Source organism: Podarcis erhardii (genome assembly GCF_964252035.2).
Source record: "Podarcis erhardii genome assembly, chromosome: 17".
In the NCBI taxonomy this organism is placed as follows: Eukaryota; Metazoa; Chordata; class Lepidosauria; order Squamata; family Lacertidae; genus Podarcis; species Podarcis erhardii.
The window spans coordinates 210,591-229,406 of NC_138515.1; the positions used below are offsets into that span (position 1 = coordinate 210,591).

General features: G+C 44.5%; 1 protein-coding gene across 3 annotated transcripts in view; it reads left to right on the forward strand.

Moving 5' to 3' along the window:
• The first annotated feature begins 932 nt into the window (after window positions 1–932).
• LOC309332012 (uncharacterized protein) overlaps window positions 933–18,816 on the forward strand; it is a 36,228-nt gene continuing 18,344 nt past the window's right edge. For 2 of the 3 annotated variants that reach the window (XM_081844650.1, XM_081844651.1), the window contains exons 1-3: window positions 933–2,001; window positions 2,960–3,115; window positions 16,734–16,809. In XM_081844650.1, the coding sequence (XP_081700776.1) occupies window positions 1,866–2,001; window positions 2,960–3,115; window positions 16,734–16,809 (368 nt within the window). In that variant the 5' untranslated portion in view covers window positions 933–1,865. Of the gene's footprint in view, window positions 2,002–2,907; window positions 3,116–16,733; window positions 16,810–18,816 lie in introns of all 3 variants that reach the window. The other variant, XM_081844652.1, reaches the window with a different exon arrangement.

The window sequence follows — 18,816 nt, forward strand, 5'->3', positions numbered from 1 at the left end:
ATCTTGATTTGAAGATTCTGAAAAAAGATGAAAGGCCTCCTCTAATGAGAACAACCTGTGGGTCATCCCACAGAATACTCAGATAAATGGTGAAAGTATGCTGATAAGAGAATATGACAGCACCAGCTTGTTATTTTTAAATAGATGAAGTCAGCCGACATGGAGTGGGGAGAGCGAGAGCGAGCCCAAAATTATTGCCTGAAATAGCACAATGACGAAACCCCTTCAGAAAGTCTCCTGAATAAACATCTCAAAAAACTACAGTCTTCCAAATTACAAAACTTGAGAGCTTACCATAGACTCCTAACCTATGTGCTGTTTCTTTTTAAAACAAAACAAAACCAATTTTGCTCCTGATAATTTCAAAGGCTGCTAAGGTTGCTGGAAACTACCTGTTCTTGAGATCTCTCTCTCTCTCTCTCTCTCTCTCTGTGTGTGTGTGTGTGTGTGTGTGTTCTAAGGATGGGTGGATCCGTCTCTTTTGGTTTCTCTCTTTTTGTCATTTTTCCAAGCTTGGGTTCAGTTCTCCACATTTCCATATTAGTTTGCCATTAAAAACAGCCCTCATGATAATATACACATTTTTGCAAACCAATTTCCACTAGAGAAGAAGAAGAAGAGTTTGGATTTGATATCCCGCCTTTCACTCCCTTTTAAGGAGTCTCAAAGCGGCTAACATTCTCCTTTCCCTTCCTCCCCCACAACAAACACTCTGTGAAGTGAGTGGGGCTGAGAGACTTCAGAGAAGTGTGACTGGCCCAAGGTCACCCAGCAGATGCATGTGGAGGAGCGGAGACGCGAACCCGGTTCCCCAGATTACGAGACTACCGCTCTTAACCACTACACCACACTGGCCCTAACATGATGCTTTAAAAAACAAAACTAATTTATGCATTTCTAGGCACACCTTACCTTGGTATATGAATTTTGGTGCCCATTCTTTGGCTGGGAAGCTGCAATTCAGAGAAGGACGAATTTTGAAGGATGGATGTTTCAGTTTCTGTATTGTTTCAGCAAGTGCAGATTTGGTAGGTTTGCCTTTAAATGTGAACTGAACTGAATTTCTCCCCTAATCCCTAGTGTATTCCTAATCTCAATTAATAATAACTTAATGACATAGTCAATCTCTCCCTATAGAGTTGGCAAAGTGGGATATAACTTGAATAAGTGAATGAATGAATCATAGGGGCTGTTTTGGCAAAGAGGATTTGCTTCTTTTATTTCTCTAACTACTGAGAGAAATAAATTAAAAATTTTAAAAAATGTCCAGTAGCACCTTAGAGACCAACTAAGTTTGTTCTGGGTATACCTGAAGAAGGGTCTGGTGACTTCTGTTTCTGTGTATCTGAAGAAGTGTGCATGCACACAAAAACTACTCAGTTGGTCTCTAAGGTGCTACATTATAATTTTTAAATTCTTTTGGAAGGATTCTTTTAAACTTTCTTAGATCATATAACTTTTTTGAAGACTTGATTCTTTTAAGGGAATTTTTAGGTTTTTAAGAAGAGTCTTTTTAACTATCTTTTTAAAGAATTGTTTTAATTTATTTTGACTGTAAATGAGAAACATGCTTTGTCTCTAGTTCCAGGGATGTGACCACAAGGTATCAGATGCCTGAGAAGGGTTGGCTCATTTGTACATACTTTGAGATTTTTTTTTTAATTTGCTCATATTAAAAAGAAAAAAAGAAAAGAATCACAAACATCTGTGAGGGGGCCACTGAAAGTAATGATTTCAGAAGAGCTACTTGAATTAGGACTAACAGGAACCAACTCATGATGCAATTTAACATGGATTGGGCAGCCTACAGTCCAAAGGCAGGGGCCATAAAAAGCTGAGGTTCTGGACTTGAGAGACGTGTGGCAATGAAGACACTTCACCTTCTGTCATTCTGCCTGCTCATGGTAGCAAACGAGACAAGGAAGTTTGAGGATTGTGAATTGTTTTACAAGCTGAGAGATCTTGGGCTGGATGGCTTTCGCGGTATTGACGTAAAACAATGTGAGTCTTGTTTGTTGGACGTACAATGTCCAGCTGCTCTGTTAGGATAAATGTACACCCAATTTGTTGTGGATCCCAACCTCCCTTTGGTTTCTCATTTCTAGATGACATGTGTAGCAATTTATATGGATTTGCTTGGGTTTTTTGTTTACAGTATTATTGTTATTATCTTTGACCATTTTAAAATAATGTGGCATATCTGAAAAATGAGAACTGACAGAGCAGGCAAGATTGAAAATAAAGAGTCTTGTGGCACCTTAAAGGCTGACACATTTATGATATAATAAATTTTCATGAACATCAGTTGCAAGATTAAAGGTAAAGGTAAAGGTAAAGGGACCCCTGACCGTTAGGTCCAGTCGTGACCGACTCTGGGGTTACGGCACTCATCTTGCTTTATTGGCCAAGGCAGCCGACGTACAGCTTCCAGGTCATGTGGCCAGCATGACTAAGCCGCTTCTGGCAAACCAGAGCAGCGCACGGAAACGCCTTTTACCTTCCTGCTGGAGCGATACCTATTTATCTACTTGCACTTTGACGTGCTTTTGAACTGCTAGGTTGGCAGGAGCAGGGACCGAGCAACGGGAGCTCACCCCGTCTCAGGGATTCGAACCGCCGACCTTCTGATCGGCAAGTCGTAGGCTCTGTGGTTTAACCCACAGCGCCACCCGCGTCCCCAAGATTAAAGGTAGCACTGGATAATTCAGAATGTTTTAGGAAAATGTTAAAAGCTGTTAGAAACATTGCTATTTTAAGAATACTGAAATAGAAACAACAGCATTTCAAAACTCAGAATGTCAAAACCAAGAAAGTTTATGTCAATGTTTTGAAAGTGTTTAAACAGCAGGATTTTTGGAGAAGTTTTAAAAATGCTTTTCTGTTTCTGTGTTTGGGAACTGATTTTAGGAAAGAAAGGACACTCTGAGTCCCTGGTTTTTATACTTTGCTTCCCTACCAGATGTCTGTATGGCTGGATTCCCAGCTAATTACAACACTGAATACTACGAGGCAGAAGAGGGTGTTCCACACTACGGGCTATTCCATCTGAGCGGCCAGGAATGGTGCTTTAATGAGAGGCAGCCCTCACAGAACAAATGCAACATTTCCTGTGATTGTGAGTGACCCTTTTTTTCCTGCTTGTGCCATGTACTATATGTCTCAAGATGAGTGGCTTATTTCTAAAAAGAGACAGGCCATGGATATTTCCCCAAATTTTGCAATGCAATACTCCAGCCAGTAAACTTATGCAAAAGTGCATCTATTAGGGAGAAAGCATGCACAAACAGGCATTAATGATGAGCCATGCTAAAGCGGTGTGTGTGTGTGTGTGTGTGTGTGTGCTTGGCCTGAGGAAAGTCTTGAAAGCAGGATAAAGAGAGCTGGATTTGGCCTCTAGGCCCCTGGTTCCACACTTCCTACTCTAAAGCCTATACTCCAAGACAGCTTGGACGTCCTGAGCACATTAACCAACAGGTGCATGATTCACCAGACTGATGCAATCCCCACTTGATAACCTGAGCAGGTTTGAAGTTGCCTGGTGCAATTGGGGGGGGGGGGGAAGAACCTAAGCAGACTTCCAGAAGGGCAGGATGCAGGTTAGAGCATGAACTGTGAAACAAATGGTAATTATGTAATGAGACTTTATAGCCTATTATTTCATACATACATATATGTTGGAGACCTAGGCCAGGTTCTGAGAGGGACCTTCTGCTTCAGTGCCCTGTTCCAAAACTAAAAGCACCCCACCATGCATCCCTAAAGTTTTTTTTTTTTAATGTTATGCAATCTGCATAAAATTTGCATATGGCAGTTTATTTGTATATATGCAAATTTAGATATAATTGTTATGAAATTACTCATATAATTACAAGAAAACAAATTTAATTTAATTAATGTACATTTAATTTAAATTACTATTATTTAAATAGAAAAACATATTGCCACAGTGTGGAATACATCAAGTGACTCGTGCTCAGCAGACGCCAGGTCCTGATGGGCAACTTCAAGACCTCTTCAGTTCTTGCTTCTTAGGGTTGTTTATCTCTAAACTGAACTTAGACCAGGCAACACTTTAAGTACCCCTGGTTAGTGGGGTAGAAGTGGAAGGATCATTAGGCGCAAGTGATCATGCTCTTCTGAAGTTTACTATACAGCGGAAAGGAGCAGCCAAGCATACTAGGACTCAATTTCTTGACTTTAAGAAAGCCGACTTCATAAAACTTAGGGAAGTGCTGTCCTATGGACAGTAATACTAAAAGGAAAGGGAGTTCATGATGGCTGGGAGTTTGTTAAGAGGGAGATAGTAAAAGCACAACTTCAGGCAATACCAATGAGATGGAAACATGGAAGGTGCCTAAAGAAGCCAGGGTGGCTATCTAAAGAACTTTTAACTGAGTTAAGATTAAAAAAGGATGTGTACAAAAAATGGAAAAGGGGGGAAACCACCAAAGAGGAATTCAAACAAATAGCCAGCACGTGTAGACACAAAGTCAGAAATGCTAAAGCACAGAATGAACTCAGGCCTGCTAGAGAGGTTAAAAGCAACAAAAAAGGCTTTTATGGGTATGTTCGTAGCAAAAGGAAGAACAAAGAAACAGTGGGGTCACTCAGAAGAGAAGATGGTGAAATGCAAACAGGGGACACAGAAAGGGCTGAACTCCTCAATGCCTTCTTTGCCTCAGTCTTCTCCGATAAAGAAAACAATGCCCGACCTGAAGAATTTGGAGCAGAGGAAACACAGCCCAGAATAACTAAGGAGATAGTACAAGAATACTTGGCTAGTTTAGATGTATTCAAGTCTCCAGGGCCAGATGAACTGCATCCAAGAGTATTAAAAGAACTGGCAGATGTGATCTCAGAACCACTGGCAGTCATCTTTGAGAATTCCTGGAGAACAGGCGAAGTCCCGGCAGACTGGAGGAGGGCAAATGTTGTCCCTATTTTAAAAAAGGGGAAAAGAGAGGACCCAAATAATTACCGCCCAGTCAGTCTGACATCAATACCAGGGAAGATTCTGGAGCAGATCATTAAGCAAACAGTCTGTGAGCACCTAGAAAGGAATGCTGTGATCACCAATAGTCAGCATGGATTTCTGAAAAATAAGTCATGTCAGACTAACCTGATCTCATTTTTTGACAGAATTACAATCCTGGTAGATGAAGGGAACACAGTGGATGTAGCCTACCTTGATTTCAGCAAGGCATTTGACAAGGTGCCCCATGATATTCTTGTAAAGAAGCTGGTAAAATGCGGTCTTGACTATGCTACCACTCAGTGGATTTGTAACTGGCTGACTGACCAAACCCAAAGGGTGTTCATCAATGGTTCCTCTTCATCCTGGAGAAGAGTGACTAGTAGGGTGCCACAGGGTTCTGTCTTGGGCCCGGTCTTATTCAACATCTTTATCAACCACTTGGATGATGGACTCAAGGGCATCCTGATCAAATTTGCAGATGACACCAAACTGGGAGGGGTGGCTAACACCCCAGACGACAGGATCACACTTCAAAACGACCTTGACAGATTAGAGAACTGGGCCAAAACAAACAAGATGAATTTTAAGAGGGAGAAATGTAAAGTATTGCACTTGGGCAAAAAAAATGAGAGGCACAAATACAAGATGGGTGACACCTGGCTTGAGAGCAGTACATGTGAAAAGGATCTAGGAGTCTTGGTTGACCACAAACTTGACATGAGCCAACAGTGTGGCGCGGCAGCTAAAAAAGCCAATGCAATTCTGGGCTGCATCAATAGGAGTATTGCATCTAGATCAAGGGAAGTAATAGTGCCGCTGTATTCTGCTCTGGTCAGACCCCACCTGGAGTACTGTGTCCAGTTCTGGGCACCACAGTTCAAGAAGGACACAGACAAACTGGAACGTGTCCAGAGGAGGGCAACCAAAATGGTCAAAGGCCTGGAAACGATGCCTTATGAGGAACGGCTAAGGGAGCTGGGCATGTTTAGCCTGGAGAAGAGGAGGTTAAGGGGTGATATGATAGCCATGTTCAAATATATAAAAGGATGTCACATAGAGGAGGGAGAAAGGTTGTTTTCTGCTGCTCCAGAGAAGCGGACACGGAGCAATGGTTGCAAACTACAAGAAAAAAGATTCCACCTAAACATTAGGAAGAACTTCCTGACAGTAAGAGCTGTTTGACAGTGGAATTTGCTGCCAAGGAGTGTGGTGGAGTCTCCTTCTTTGGAGGTCTTTAAGCAGAGGCTTGACAACCATATGTCAGGAGTGCTCTGATGGTGTTTCCTGCTTGGCAGGGGGTTGGACTCGATGGCCCTTGTGGTCTCTTCCAACTCTATGATTCTATGATTCTAACAATGGTTGAATAAGCCAGTCTTTCAGTATCTTATAGTATTTTGCTGATAAACCATCTGGTCCTGGGGTCTTGCCAAGTTGCATTGAGTTTATTGCGTATTCCACTTCCTGTCTTGTAATTAGTCCATTTAGTAGGATCTTTTTACCCTCAGGAATCTTCTGCAAACCATTAGTTTTGATAAATTACTCAATTTTAGCACGATCTTCTTTCTCCTTTTTATACAGTTGTTTATAATACTTATGAAAACATCTTCTTATGCCACAGGGTTCTCCACAGACTTTCCTTCTGTCGCAGTAATTGTGATAGTATTTTGTTTTTGCCTCTTTTTTAATTGCCAAGGTAAAAGTTTCCCAAATTTATTTGCAGATTCAAAGTTCCATTGTCTCATCCTCCTTAGTTTCCATTCTATTTCTTGATTAATAATTTGTGAGTATTGAGTCTGTAAGGCTTTGATTTCCTTTTGTGTCTGCAAATTCTTTGGATTGCCTCTAAGGATCTTTTAGTTGTTCCAGAATTTTATCTTTTTTCTCATTCTGTATCTTTCTCCTAATTGAATTTTGTTGAATGAGAAATCCTCTCATTACTGCTTTGCTGGCGTCCCAAATAACCCTTGTTTCCATTCCCTGGTTCATATTAATTTCAAAATAGGGCTTTTTGGGCTTTATTTACAATTTGGGTACTCCTCAACAAATAACCATTCATTCTCCATCTGAAAGAACCCTGTAAGGACATTTTCAATTCCATAAAAACTGCATTATGATCTGAGCAAGTTTTAGGGCAAATTTCCGTTTTTGATACTTTAGGAACCAGGTCTCTGGATATCCATGAATAATCGATTCAAAAATGACAAATTTGCATCTAAATAGAATGTGAAGTCTTTTTCAGTTGGATTTCTAACTCTCCATATGTCTGACAGGTCGAATTTGTCAGTTATTTCAAATAAAGTTTTAGGTAGTCTGCCAGCATTTAATATTTTCTGCCTCTGAGTTCTGTCCATTAAGGTAGCTGCCACTCCATTCAAATCTCCCATTAAATTTAATTTGTAATCCAAGTGTTCCAAAAGACTTGTTTCCAAGTTTTTTAAGAATTCTGATTTGCCATCATTTGCTGCATAGATTCCCAGTAACAAATATTTTTCGCCTTGTGCTGTAATTTCCACTAGAATGTATCTTCCTTCCTCCTCTTTAAAGATCAATTTTGGGTTCCATTTTTCTTTGATATAGAAAACCACTCCTCTTTTTTTCACTTTATCTGAAGAAATAAATTCTTGATCGAGTTTTTTATTTGATAAAAAATTTCTATGTAGCCTTGTAATGTGTGTTTCCTGTAAACAAATTACATCCAAATTCTGCTTTTCCAAAACATAGTAAACCTGTCTCCTTTTCTGAGGAGATTAAGCCATTAACATTCCAAGAATAAATTCTCAAAGCCATGATGTTAGATTAAGGGGTCACCGCTCCTACCCCTGGCAGCTGCAGGCTTTCCGGTCCAAGCTCCACCGAGTACTTTTGCAGAAATCTGTCCTTCTCTCCAACAGTCTTAATTCTTTGCTTTCTTCCTCCAAATTTGAAGGAAAGACCCTCTGGGAATTCCCACCTGAAGAAGATATTTTTCCTCCTCAAGATGTTTGCCAATTCTGTGAAACTGGATCTCAGGTTCAAGAAGTGTCTAGGAATCTCTTTGAAAAGGACAATGGGTTTATCCTGAATTTTTAAAACTTTTTTGCAGTCCCAAAATGATATCTCTTTGTTCCTTGGTCTTGAAGACCACTATGCAGTCATAAGTTATTTTTGAATCCTTTTTTGGGCCAAACCTATAGGCTTTTTCTATCCACAGTTCAACTTCTTCCTTTTTCAAGTCCCACCACGCCACAAAATGGTCTGTCAAACACTCCTTGAGTGGCTCTTCTTCCAATTGAGGGACCCCTCTCAATCTTAGATGAGATTCCCATTCCTTCATCTGAAGAAATGCAATAGAATTTGAATTTTCATATTGTATTCATTCCAAATCTGAAACTCTAACTGTCTCAAACTGTGCCAACCAGGAGGATTCCCCTTAGTGAGTGCCTGAGGGTCCTGCTCTTGCCACTTACCATCTGGCCTGGGGCGGGGCCTGAAGCCTCATAAGGACTGCATGCGGCTTGCTGCCTGCTGCCCAGGAGGACTCCCCTGAGTGAGTGCCTGAGGGTCCTGCTCTTGCCACTTACCATCTGGCCTGGGGCGGGGCCTGAAGCCTCATAAGGACTGCGTGCTGCTTGCTGCCTGCTGCCCAGGAGGACTCCCCTGAGTGAGTGCCTGAGGGTCCTGCTCTTGCCACTTACCATCTGGCCTGGGGCGGGGCCTGAAGCCTCATAAGGACTGCGTGCTGCTTGCTGCCTGCTGCCCAGGAGGACTCCCCTGAGTGAGTGCCTGAGGGTCCTGCTCCTTCCTGCCACTTACCACCTGGCCTGGGGCGGGGCCTGACAGGCCTCACTAGGACAGTTGTTACTGCAAGAGGGGCACAGAGTGGTTTTAAAATGTTTTTTAAAATTTTCTTTTGGATTTTTTGTATGTGGGGGGTGGGGGTGGGATGGATGTTTGGTTGGTTTTGGGGAATTATTTTTTTATTTTGATGTTTTTGTAATTTATACATTTTTGTTGTTGTATTGTTTTATTGGTTTTGTTTGTTTAAGGTGTTATTTTGTTCTTAGGGGGAGGGGTCAGGGCTGCCGGGGAGTGGGCCCCAGCCCACAAAATGGCTGGGGCATGTTCCACAGGGGGGGATGCACTGGGACAACCGATCTCAGTGATCATGGGTAGGAGGAGGAGTTACGCTAAGACTAGACCATGTCATTACAGAGGGGGCAGGTTTAGTCGTTATCTGAGGACTATTCCTGCCTCCGGATCTGGTCCTGACCGGATGGATACTAGAATCAGCAAGGGATACCCACATGACCTGAAGGTGCTGCTGTGCAATGCCAGGTCAATGATTCATAAGACTACTGCCATCCATGACTTGATCATGGATGGAGGACTTGATCTGGCATGTGTAACAGAGACTTGGTTGGATGAAGCAGATGGGCCTGTCCTTGCCGCTGCTTGTCCACCAGGTTTCTCTTACGCACAGCAACCCAGGTCATGTGGGCGGGGAGGGGGGGTTGCAGTGATTTTTAGGAAGTCATTAGTTTGCACCAGGCGTCCTATTGGGAAGACCCAGTTCTCTGAGTGCATGTTCTGGAAGTTGGGCAATAGGGGCAGTACAGGATTCCTTTTGGTGTACCGACCTCCACGCTGCACCAAGGATTCCCTGCCCGAGCTGCTTCAGGTCGTGGCGGATGTTCTCCTGGAGACACCCAGCTTGGTTGTCCTAGGGGATTTTAACATCCATGCCGACACGACCTTACAAGGGGCCGCTCGGGACTTTGTGGAAAGCATGGCCTCCATGGGGCTGTCCCTGAATAAGTCTGGCCCAACCCATAGCCACGGACATGCCTTGCACCTGGTGTTTACCTCTATGGATGTTGGTGATCTGACACTAACTAAAAGCGAAACAAAAGAAGTGCCATGGTCAGATCACTTCCTGGTGCAACTGGACTTCTCTGCGACCCATCCCCTCTGCAGGGAGGTGGGACCAATTCGGATGGTCCGCCCCCGCCACTTAATGGATCCAAATGGTTTCCAGAGAGTGGTAGGGGATGCTTTATCCCATGTTGATGGCCTTTCAGCTGATTCCCTGGTGGCCCGCTGGAATGTGGAGTTAACCAGGGCTATTGACTGTTTGGCTCCGAAGCGCCCTCTCCGATTGCATGGAGCCCGGACAGCCCCGTGGTTTTCCACGGATCTGAGGGCAATGAAACAATCGTTGAGACGGCTAGAGCGCCGGTGGCGGATAACTCATTCCGAATCTGACCGGACACAGGTTAGAGCTCAACGTCGAGCCTACCAAGTGGCGATAGCGACGGCGAAGAAGAATTTCTTCACCGCCTCTATTGCATCTGCAGAAAACAGCAGCAGGAGACTTTTTCAGGTGGTTCACAATTTAGCGGAACCACCTGCAACATCGGGGCCCAGTACGGGCCACATGTTCTCCTGCAATGATTTTGCAAAGTTTTTTGCAGATAAAATCGCTCAGATTCAGGAAGAAGTAGACTCCACCGTGGGAGCAGGACCGGGGCGGGAGAGTGCTAGAGTTCTGTCTGGTCAAGTTGAGTGGGATCAATTCCAATCTGTTACCTCCAAGGATGTGGACAGGCTGCTTGGACGAGTGAAACCAACCACCTGTCTCCTGGATCCTTGCCCATCCTGGCTTATAAAAGCTAGCCGGGAAGGACTGGGCGATGGGCTTCGTGGGTGGTGAATGCTTCTCTCTGTGAGGGAGCCTTCCCAGACCCACTGAAAGAGGCGGTTATTAAACCGCTTCTTAAAAAACCATCTTTAGATGCGGCCACGATGGCCAACTATCGCCCAGTCTCAAATCTTCCATTCTTGGGCAAGGTGATTGAGTGAGCGGTTGCCGAACAACTCCAGGCACGCCTGGAAGAAGCGGACCATTTGGATCCCTTCCAGTCGGGATTCAGGCCTCATCATGGGACTGAAACTGCCTTGGTCGCACTGGTTGATGATCTCCGGCGGGCTAGGGACAAAGGTGAGAGCTGTTTCCTAGTTCTGCTGGATCTCTCAGCGGCGTTTGATACCATCGACCATAACATCCTTCTGGACCGTCTTGAGGGGCTGGGAGCTGGGGGCACTGTCATACAGTGGTTCCGCTCCTTCCTCCTGGGCCGTGTTCAGAAAGTGGTGGTGGGGGATGAGTGTTCAGACCCCTGGGCTCTCACTTGTGGGGTGCCTCAGGGTTCTGTCCTCTCCCCCATGCTTTTCAACATTTACATGCAGCCGCTGGGAGAGATCATCAGGAGGTTTGGGCTGGGTGTTCATCAGTATGCGGATGATACCCAGCTCCACCTCTCTTTTAAATCAGAACCAGTGAGGGCGGTGAAGGTCCTGTGTGAGTGTCTGGAGGCGGTTGGAGGATGGATGGCGGCTAACGGATTGAGGTTGAATCCTGACAAGACAGAAGTACTGTTTTTGGGGGACAGGAGGCGGGTAGGTGTGGAGGATTCCCTGGTCCTGAATGGGGTAACTGTGCCCCTGAAGGACCAGGTGTGCAGCCTGGGAGTCATTTTGGACTCACAGCTGTCCATGGAGGCACAGGTTAAATCTGTGTCCAGGGCAGCTGTGTACCAGCTCCATCTGGTACGCAGGCTGAGACCCTATCTGCCTGCGGACTGCCTCGCCAGAGTGGTACATGCTCTGGTTATCTCCCGCTTGGACTACTGCAATGCACTCTACGTGGGGCTACCTTTGAAGGTGACTCGGAAACTACAACTAATCCAGAATGCAGCAGCTAGACTGGTGACTGGGAGAGGCCGCCAAGACCATATAACACCGGTCTTGAAAGACCTACATTGGCTCCCAGTATGTTTCCGAGCACAATTCAAAGTGTTGGTGCTGACCTTTAAAGCCCTAAACGGCCTCGGTCCAGTATACCTGAAGGAGCGTCTCCACCCCCATCATTCTGCCCGGACGCTGAGGTCCAGCGCCGAGGGCCTTCTGGCGGTTCCCTCATTGCGAGAAGCAATGCTACAGGGAACCAGGCAGAGGGCCTTCTCGGTAGTGGCGCCCGCCCTGTGGAACGCCCTTCCAGCAGATGTCAAAGCGATAAACAACTACCTGACATTCAGAAGACATCTTAAGGCAGCCCTGTTCAGGGAAGTTTTTAACGTGTGATATTTTACTGTATTTTTGGTTTTTATGGAAGCCGCCCAGAGTGGCTGGGGAGGCCCAGCCAGATGGGCGGGGTATAAATAATAAATTATTATTATTATTATTATTATTATTATTATTATTATTATTATCATGTGTTGTAATCTCATTCTTCGCCTCTTTCAGTTCAACACTTAAATCTTCAAACTTTTTATTCAATTTTTCTATACCCTCTGTATTATGATTTGTATTGTCTCTGATTTTCATTACTGATTCCTCAAAGGCTGCACTTTTAGAGCCATGTCTTCCAGTTCCCTTATCTGGTTAGTCAGCACTCAAGAATTTCAAGTTCAGTCCCACAGTTTAGTGGAGTGAGAGAGAAAAACAGATTCCCACCACCAGTCCCACAGGTGCCAGCCCAGGCAGCCCGCAGCCCCCCTGTTCCTTGTTGTTAAAAGCCAGGCTGTAAAAGAAATTTTCCAAGTCCCTTTTGGAATTTAACAGACAATCCTGGAGGTAACAGATACTTTTAGCTACTTTAAAATGTGTCCAGACAGCAGCAGGATACAAAATAACAGAGTCAATGGAAACGAAAATCAAATGTTTCACCTTCCATTGTGATGTCACAATGGAGTCTAGCCTTTCCATCCCGGGGGTCCGCAGCAGAATGAAGGAGCTTCTTTACTTTAATCACAGTCTCTCAGGGTTTTTAAAACTTAAAGTAATCCCCCCCTTCCCCCTGCAGAAGGGGGGCATTAGATTTGACTTGCAAACTTTCTTCTTCTTTTTTTAATAAATTATTTATTAAGATTTTACATAACAAAACAAGTATCACAATAAAAAAAAAACAAATAAGAAAGACAATCAAAAACAACACAGTCCAAAAACGAAGAAAAAGTAAAAATAATCAGAAAAAGCAAAAAACAGAGAAGAAATAAAAATCTAGTTTCTTGCTTACTGTCTTTATAACCCTCTTTCCTGACTTCCTCACATCTCCCTTTTCTGTGTTCCCCTTTACACAATCAAGTTCAGCAATTCCTTACCCTCTTTCCAATCTTATTCAATATTATACATTTCAACCTATTATGCCTTTGGTTTCCTTTCCTTTTAAGACCATTTATCACATGTTCTTTATGACTTAATCCCTTATATCATTTGTTTAGTTTTGGCATAATAATAATCTGGTCTTACCCTTTTTTTCTTAAAACATTTTTACATATTTCTTTTTACCATGTCACTGATGCCATATTATCTTTATATCCAACATCATTTTAACATTCAAACATTTTACAATGTTTTTGAAGTTATTCTTTAAACTTCTTCCAGTCCTCTTCCACCGACTCTTCTCCCAGGTCTCGTTGACTTGCAAACTTTCAAACAGTCTTTTTACTATTGAGGCTTTGGTCCTCGTTTACCGACTCTACTTTAGTTCAACGAAAGGGATCAACCTCCGTTTTTAAATCCCCTGTTTCCTGCTAATCTTGATCAAATTTAAACTTTATCCTTTACTTACAGTTCCAAATTTTAAGTCCCTTTTTTTTTGGAAGGAATTGGCCACTCACGAACCCCAGACTCGGAGCTTCGCGCTGTGAAGGAAGCAGTCGTTTCCGCTGTGCCGCGTCTCCGACCCCACTCGCTCTTGGGGCTCCTATGAGCTTACCGGGGAGTGGGGGAGTCACCAGAAGGCACCCACCGGATCACCAGGTCCTCAGAATGCCAGATCTGAGGTTTTCCCCAGGGGAACGCTTCGCTCTTGCGGTCTCTCCTTGCTTCACTGCGCTGGGGCTCTTTCAGCCGAAAGAGCTCCCGTCTGCCATTACCGGGCGACCAACCGGAAGTCTAGCTGCCACATTTTGGATTAATTGCAGTTTCTGGGTAACCTTTAAAGGTAGGTAGCCTCACGTAGAGCGCATTGCAGTAGTCGAAGCTTGCAACACTCTGGTGAGACAGTCCTTGGGCAGGTAGGGTCTCAGCCTGTGTACCAGATGGAGCTGGTAAACAGCTGCCCTGGACACAGAATTGACCTGCGTCTCCATGGACAGCTGTGAGTCCAAAATGACTCCCAGGCTGCGCACCTGGTCCTTCAGAGGCACAGTTACCCCATTCATGACCAGGGAGTCGTCCATACCAGCCCACCCCCTGTACCCCAAAAACAGTACTTCTGTCTTGTCAGGATTCAACCTCAATCCATTAGCCGCCATCCATCCTCCAACCGCCTCCAGACACTCACACAGGACCTTCACCGCCTTCACTGGTCTGATTTGAAAGAGAGGTAGAGCTGGGTATCATCCACATATTGATGGACACCCAGCCCAAACCCCCTGATGGTCTCTCCCAGCGGCATCATGTAGATGTTAAAAAGCATGGGGGAGAGGACAGAACCCTGAGGCACCCCACAAGTGAGGGCCCCGGGGTCTGAACACTCATCCCCTCCCATTTCCTGGAGGAAAGAGTGGAACCACTGTAATAACAGTTCCCTCTAGATGGTCCAGAAGGATGTTATGATCGATTGTAACAAAAGCCACTGAGAGATCCAGCAGAACTAGAAAACAGCTTTCACCTTTGTCCATAGCCCACCGGAGATCATCGACCAGCACGACCAAGGCAGTTTCAGTCCCATGGTGAGGCCTGAATCCCGATTGGAAGGGATCCAAATGGTCTGCATTCTCCAGGCGTGCCTGGAGTTGTTCAGCATCCACCCTCTCAATCACCTTCCCAAGAATGGAATATTTGAGACTGGGCGATAGTTGGCCATACTGGCAGGGTCAAAAGATGTTTTTTTAAGAAGCGGTTTAATGACCGCCTCTTTCAGCGGGTCTGGGGAAGCTCCCTCACAGAGGGAAGCATTCACCACCCTGCAGAACCCATCGCCCAGCCCTTCCCAGCTTGCTTTTATCAGCCAGGATGGGCAAGGATCAAGGAGACAGGTGGTTAGTTTCATGCGTCCAAGCACCCTGTACACATCCTCGGGGGTAACGGATTGAAATTGATTCCATGCAACTTGACCAGACAGGGCTCTAGCACTCTCCCGCCCCAGCCCTGCTCCCACGGTGGTATCTAGCTCCTTCCGAATATGAGTGATTTTATCTGCAAAAAACTTTGCAAAATCGTTGCAGGAGATCTTGGGGTCTTTACAAGGCCCCGGTGGTAAAGGTGGTTCTCTTAAATTGTGGACCACCTGAAATAGTCTCCTGCTACTATTTTCTGCAGATGCAATAGAGGCAGTGAAGAAAGTCTTCTTCACCGTGGCTATCGCCGCTTGGTAGGCTCGACGTTGAGCTCTAACCCGTGTCTGGTCTGGTTCAGAATGAGTTCTCTGCCACTGGCGCTCTAGTCATCTCAGCAATTGTTTCCTTGCCCTCATCTCTGGGGGAAACCACAGGGCTGTCCGGGCTCCATGCAATCAGAGAGGGTGCTTGGGAGACAGACAGTCGATAGCCCTAGTTAACTCCACATTCCAGCGGGCCACCAGGGAATCAGATGAAAATTAGTCCCCAACCAGATATCCATCCCACCCACCCCAACAGAGCAAAAAAGGGGAGGGAGAGAAGAAACAACTTAAAGTGCCACCGACTGCTTAAGGACATTTTAAAACACATTAGACACTTGGAACAGGAAAGCAATAGCAGAACAACTCTGCACTTTTGTAGCTGGGAGTGTGAGGGCCTGGGCCCCACCCCCTGGGCCAGTTGGAAAAGGCCTTGGAAGGGAGCAACATTCCTTTGTAAGAAAATATGAAATAAAGTCAAACCATTTTTACAGGCAAAATTAAAATAAAATAAATCAATGTGGGGTGGGGGTGACAAGAAATTTTCCACACTGGGTACCACCTGACCTTCCTACGCCACTGCCCTCATCTTCAAGTAAGAGAATTGTCCTCTAGAATAGGGGTAGGCAACCTAAGCCCGCAGACTGTCCAGCAACCAGCGTGTTTTTACATGAGTAGAATGTGTGCTTTTATTTAAAATGCATCTCTAGGGTATTTGTTGGGCATAGGAATTCGTTCATCCCCCCCCCCCCAAAAAATATAGTCTGGCCCACCACATGGTCTGAGGGATGGTGGACCAGCCCACGGCTGAAAAAGGTTGTTGACCACCCTAGAGGGCCCCTATGTTTGTTGACATGCAAGGTGGTTTCTTGCTGCATATTAATCTGTTTGTCATTCTTATGATATTTGTTCATACCTTGCAAGTGTCCCAGGACATCCCATTTTTTCGCACAAGCATGGCGGCCATTTTGAGTGCTGCAATATCATCCTGAAAAAAGCACTTTTTCGGGGTCACAATCTCTTGCAGCACCATGACACACATGTTTTTGCATGCCAGGAGAGCACAGCACTGGAAAAAATGAGTCTTTTGGGTTCTGTGATCTCGTGCAGGTGATGTAACTGCACGGCCAGGAAGAAACACATCCTGGTTTGGGGGCTCAACATGTTGGAGGTTATGTTCATTGTTATTATGAAGCATCATGCCTTATCATGTCAACCAGGAGGAAACAAACTGGGAGGAGATAAGCCTACCAAGAGCTTTCTCTGAATCACTGCATGTCTATGACCCCCTATCACCAGAGATACAATTCTTGTGCCTTTAAGGCCTCAGTTGGGATATATATCTGGGCTCAGGTTTGGTCTTGGTTAACTTGTCTTCATTATTCTCCTCTACAGATCTCCTCGATGATGATATTGCAGATGATGTAAGGTGCCTTAAGAAGGTTATCACCGAGAAAGGGCTGGAATATTGGTGAGTGACATCAGCTTTCCTGCTTTATCAGAATGAGCAGCTGGGGAAAATGATGTAATCAAGTCAAGGCAGAAAACAAAAAACTGTTTTTAAAGGCCCTTTATTAAGGGATGAAAGTAAGAGACACAAATCATTCTTTTTGTAGTAAGTAAATATAGTTTTAAGACATATATGCAAGATCTTTCATGATAAAGCAAATCTGCAATCTTTTCACTTCAAAATCCTCATATGCTTAAGGAAGGTACACCAACACATAGAAGTTCCTTTGGGTCATTCTGTTATGAAAAGGGTTGCTGAAATACGATACACGATGAATATTAAGGGAATTTCCATACAGGGTAGTTTGTTTTGGAATAGGTGCTGCTCATGCAAGATGAGGGTGTTTATTGTCCGGCCTCAAATACACAGGCAAAGGTTCCTCCATGTAAGTGAGGAAAAGTCAGTTGAAGTCAGGGTGTTCCTCCAGCCCAGGTTTCCTTTCCCCCTGTGTTTCGTCCCTCCTCGGTGTCAGATCCTGCCAACCCAAGCCTGATCCCACTGTGAGGCTTGTGACAATTATTTTGCTAAGTGTAAAATAAATATGGATACTCATTTCTTTGCTATTAAATCTCTTGCACCTGCCTTCTTTGCAGAGTTTTAGTTCTGAGTGCAAAATATAAATTTCCCTCAGTGAGTTTTGGCATACTATCCAGTCAGTAGGTTCAAGCTTTGGGGAGATAATAATTTGAGGTTATTGTTCTGCTAAATTCACCTTTCACATCACCAGGCACTCACAAATCAACCCCAATGTGTTTTGTTCTGCTAGGACAAGCCTGGACCTGTCCTGATTTATGGTTTTACATCAGGGCTGGCCCACAGAAGATAAGAGGACTGTCAATGGCTACTAGTCATGACAACTACAGTATCAGAGGCAGCATGCCTGCACGTGGGGAGCATGTCCCAATTTATTGTTCGACCTCTAGTTTTGTGCTGCAGCACTGAAAAGTTCACAGCCCAGTTTTTACTGCGTCATCAATATTCTTTTCTTGTTTGTAATGTTCCCGTGTGTACATTGGCCACATCCTGCTAATAAAGAATGCTGATGTGCAACCCCTCCCCTCTTTTTCTGTGCCTTTAGGACACATTATCAAGTAAACTGCAGCAGAGGAGCCCTCAGCATTCTGCATCTCTCATGCTCTTATTTTTTGGAATATCAGTCCTGGTTCAAAAACTTAGTATTGTACGGGAAGAAAAAGGAAGTCCACATACATTTTAATTAAAAAACTAACTGGGAATTCTTTCATTGTGTTTTAAGTCTCTTCCAACAAGAAATAAAAGCCAATCAATGATAAAAGTGCTCGATGACTTCTTTCGTCTTTGTAAACTCGGGCTTTTATGCTAAGGATGTCTAGCACAGCTTGACCTCACATCTTCGCTATTCTTCTAAAGATGGAAGCCTCTGTGGTTTCCAGTGCTTTGTGAATAAGATCGAGGCCATTATTAATCAAAATAAATTCCATCCAGCTACTTGTATTTTTTCCTCACAATTGGCAGCTGCAGCATCCTAGGTGGGATAATTTTGCCTCCATGCCTAAGAAGGGATGAAACAGGTACACAAAGATATCCAGCTGTTTTACATTCAATAGTTCATCCAATCAGGGTTGTGTATGCTGGTGCCTGTTTAAGGGGGTCTTGCTTCATTCATGCAGTTCTCAGTCATGACTGGACACCAAAGAGCAGGGCTGTGGTGGTCTGGGGTTGCAGGGGGTCAAAGACTCATTTCTATTTCAGCAGCAGGGATCTAGCAAGGTCCTTGTCTTCAGCATGAGAGGAAAGCTTTCTAGCCACAGAGAAATAAGTCTTCTCACTCTTTGTGCTAGTTGGAGCCAATCAGAGTGAAAGGAAGTGAGTCAGTCACCGAGGATTGGCTCCTAGGGTTACTATGGAGAAGGCCCTTGGGAAGGAACGGAGGATGAGTTGTTTTGTATGCTCCAAAGCTAAGCATTGTAATGGCTTGGCTCTCCCACA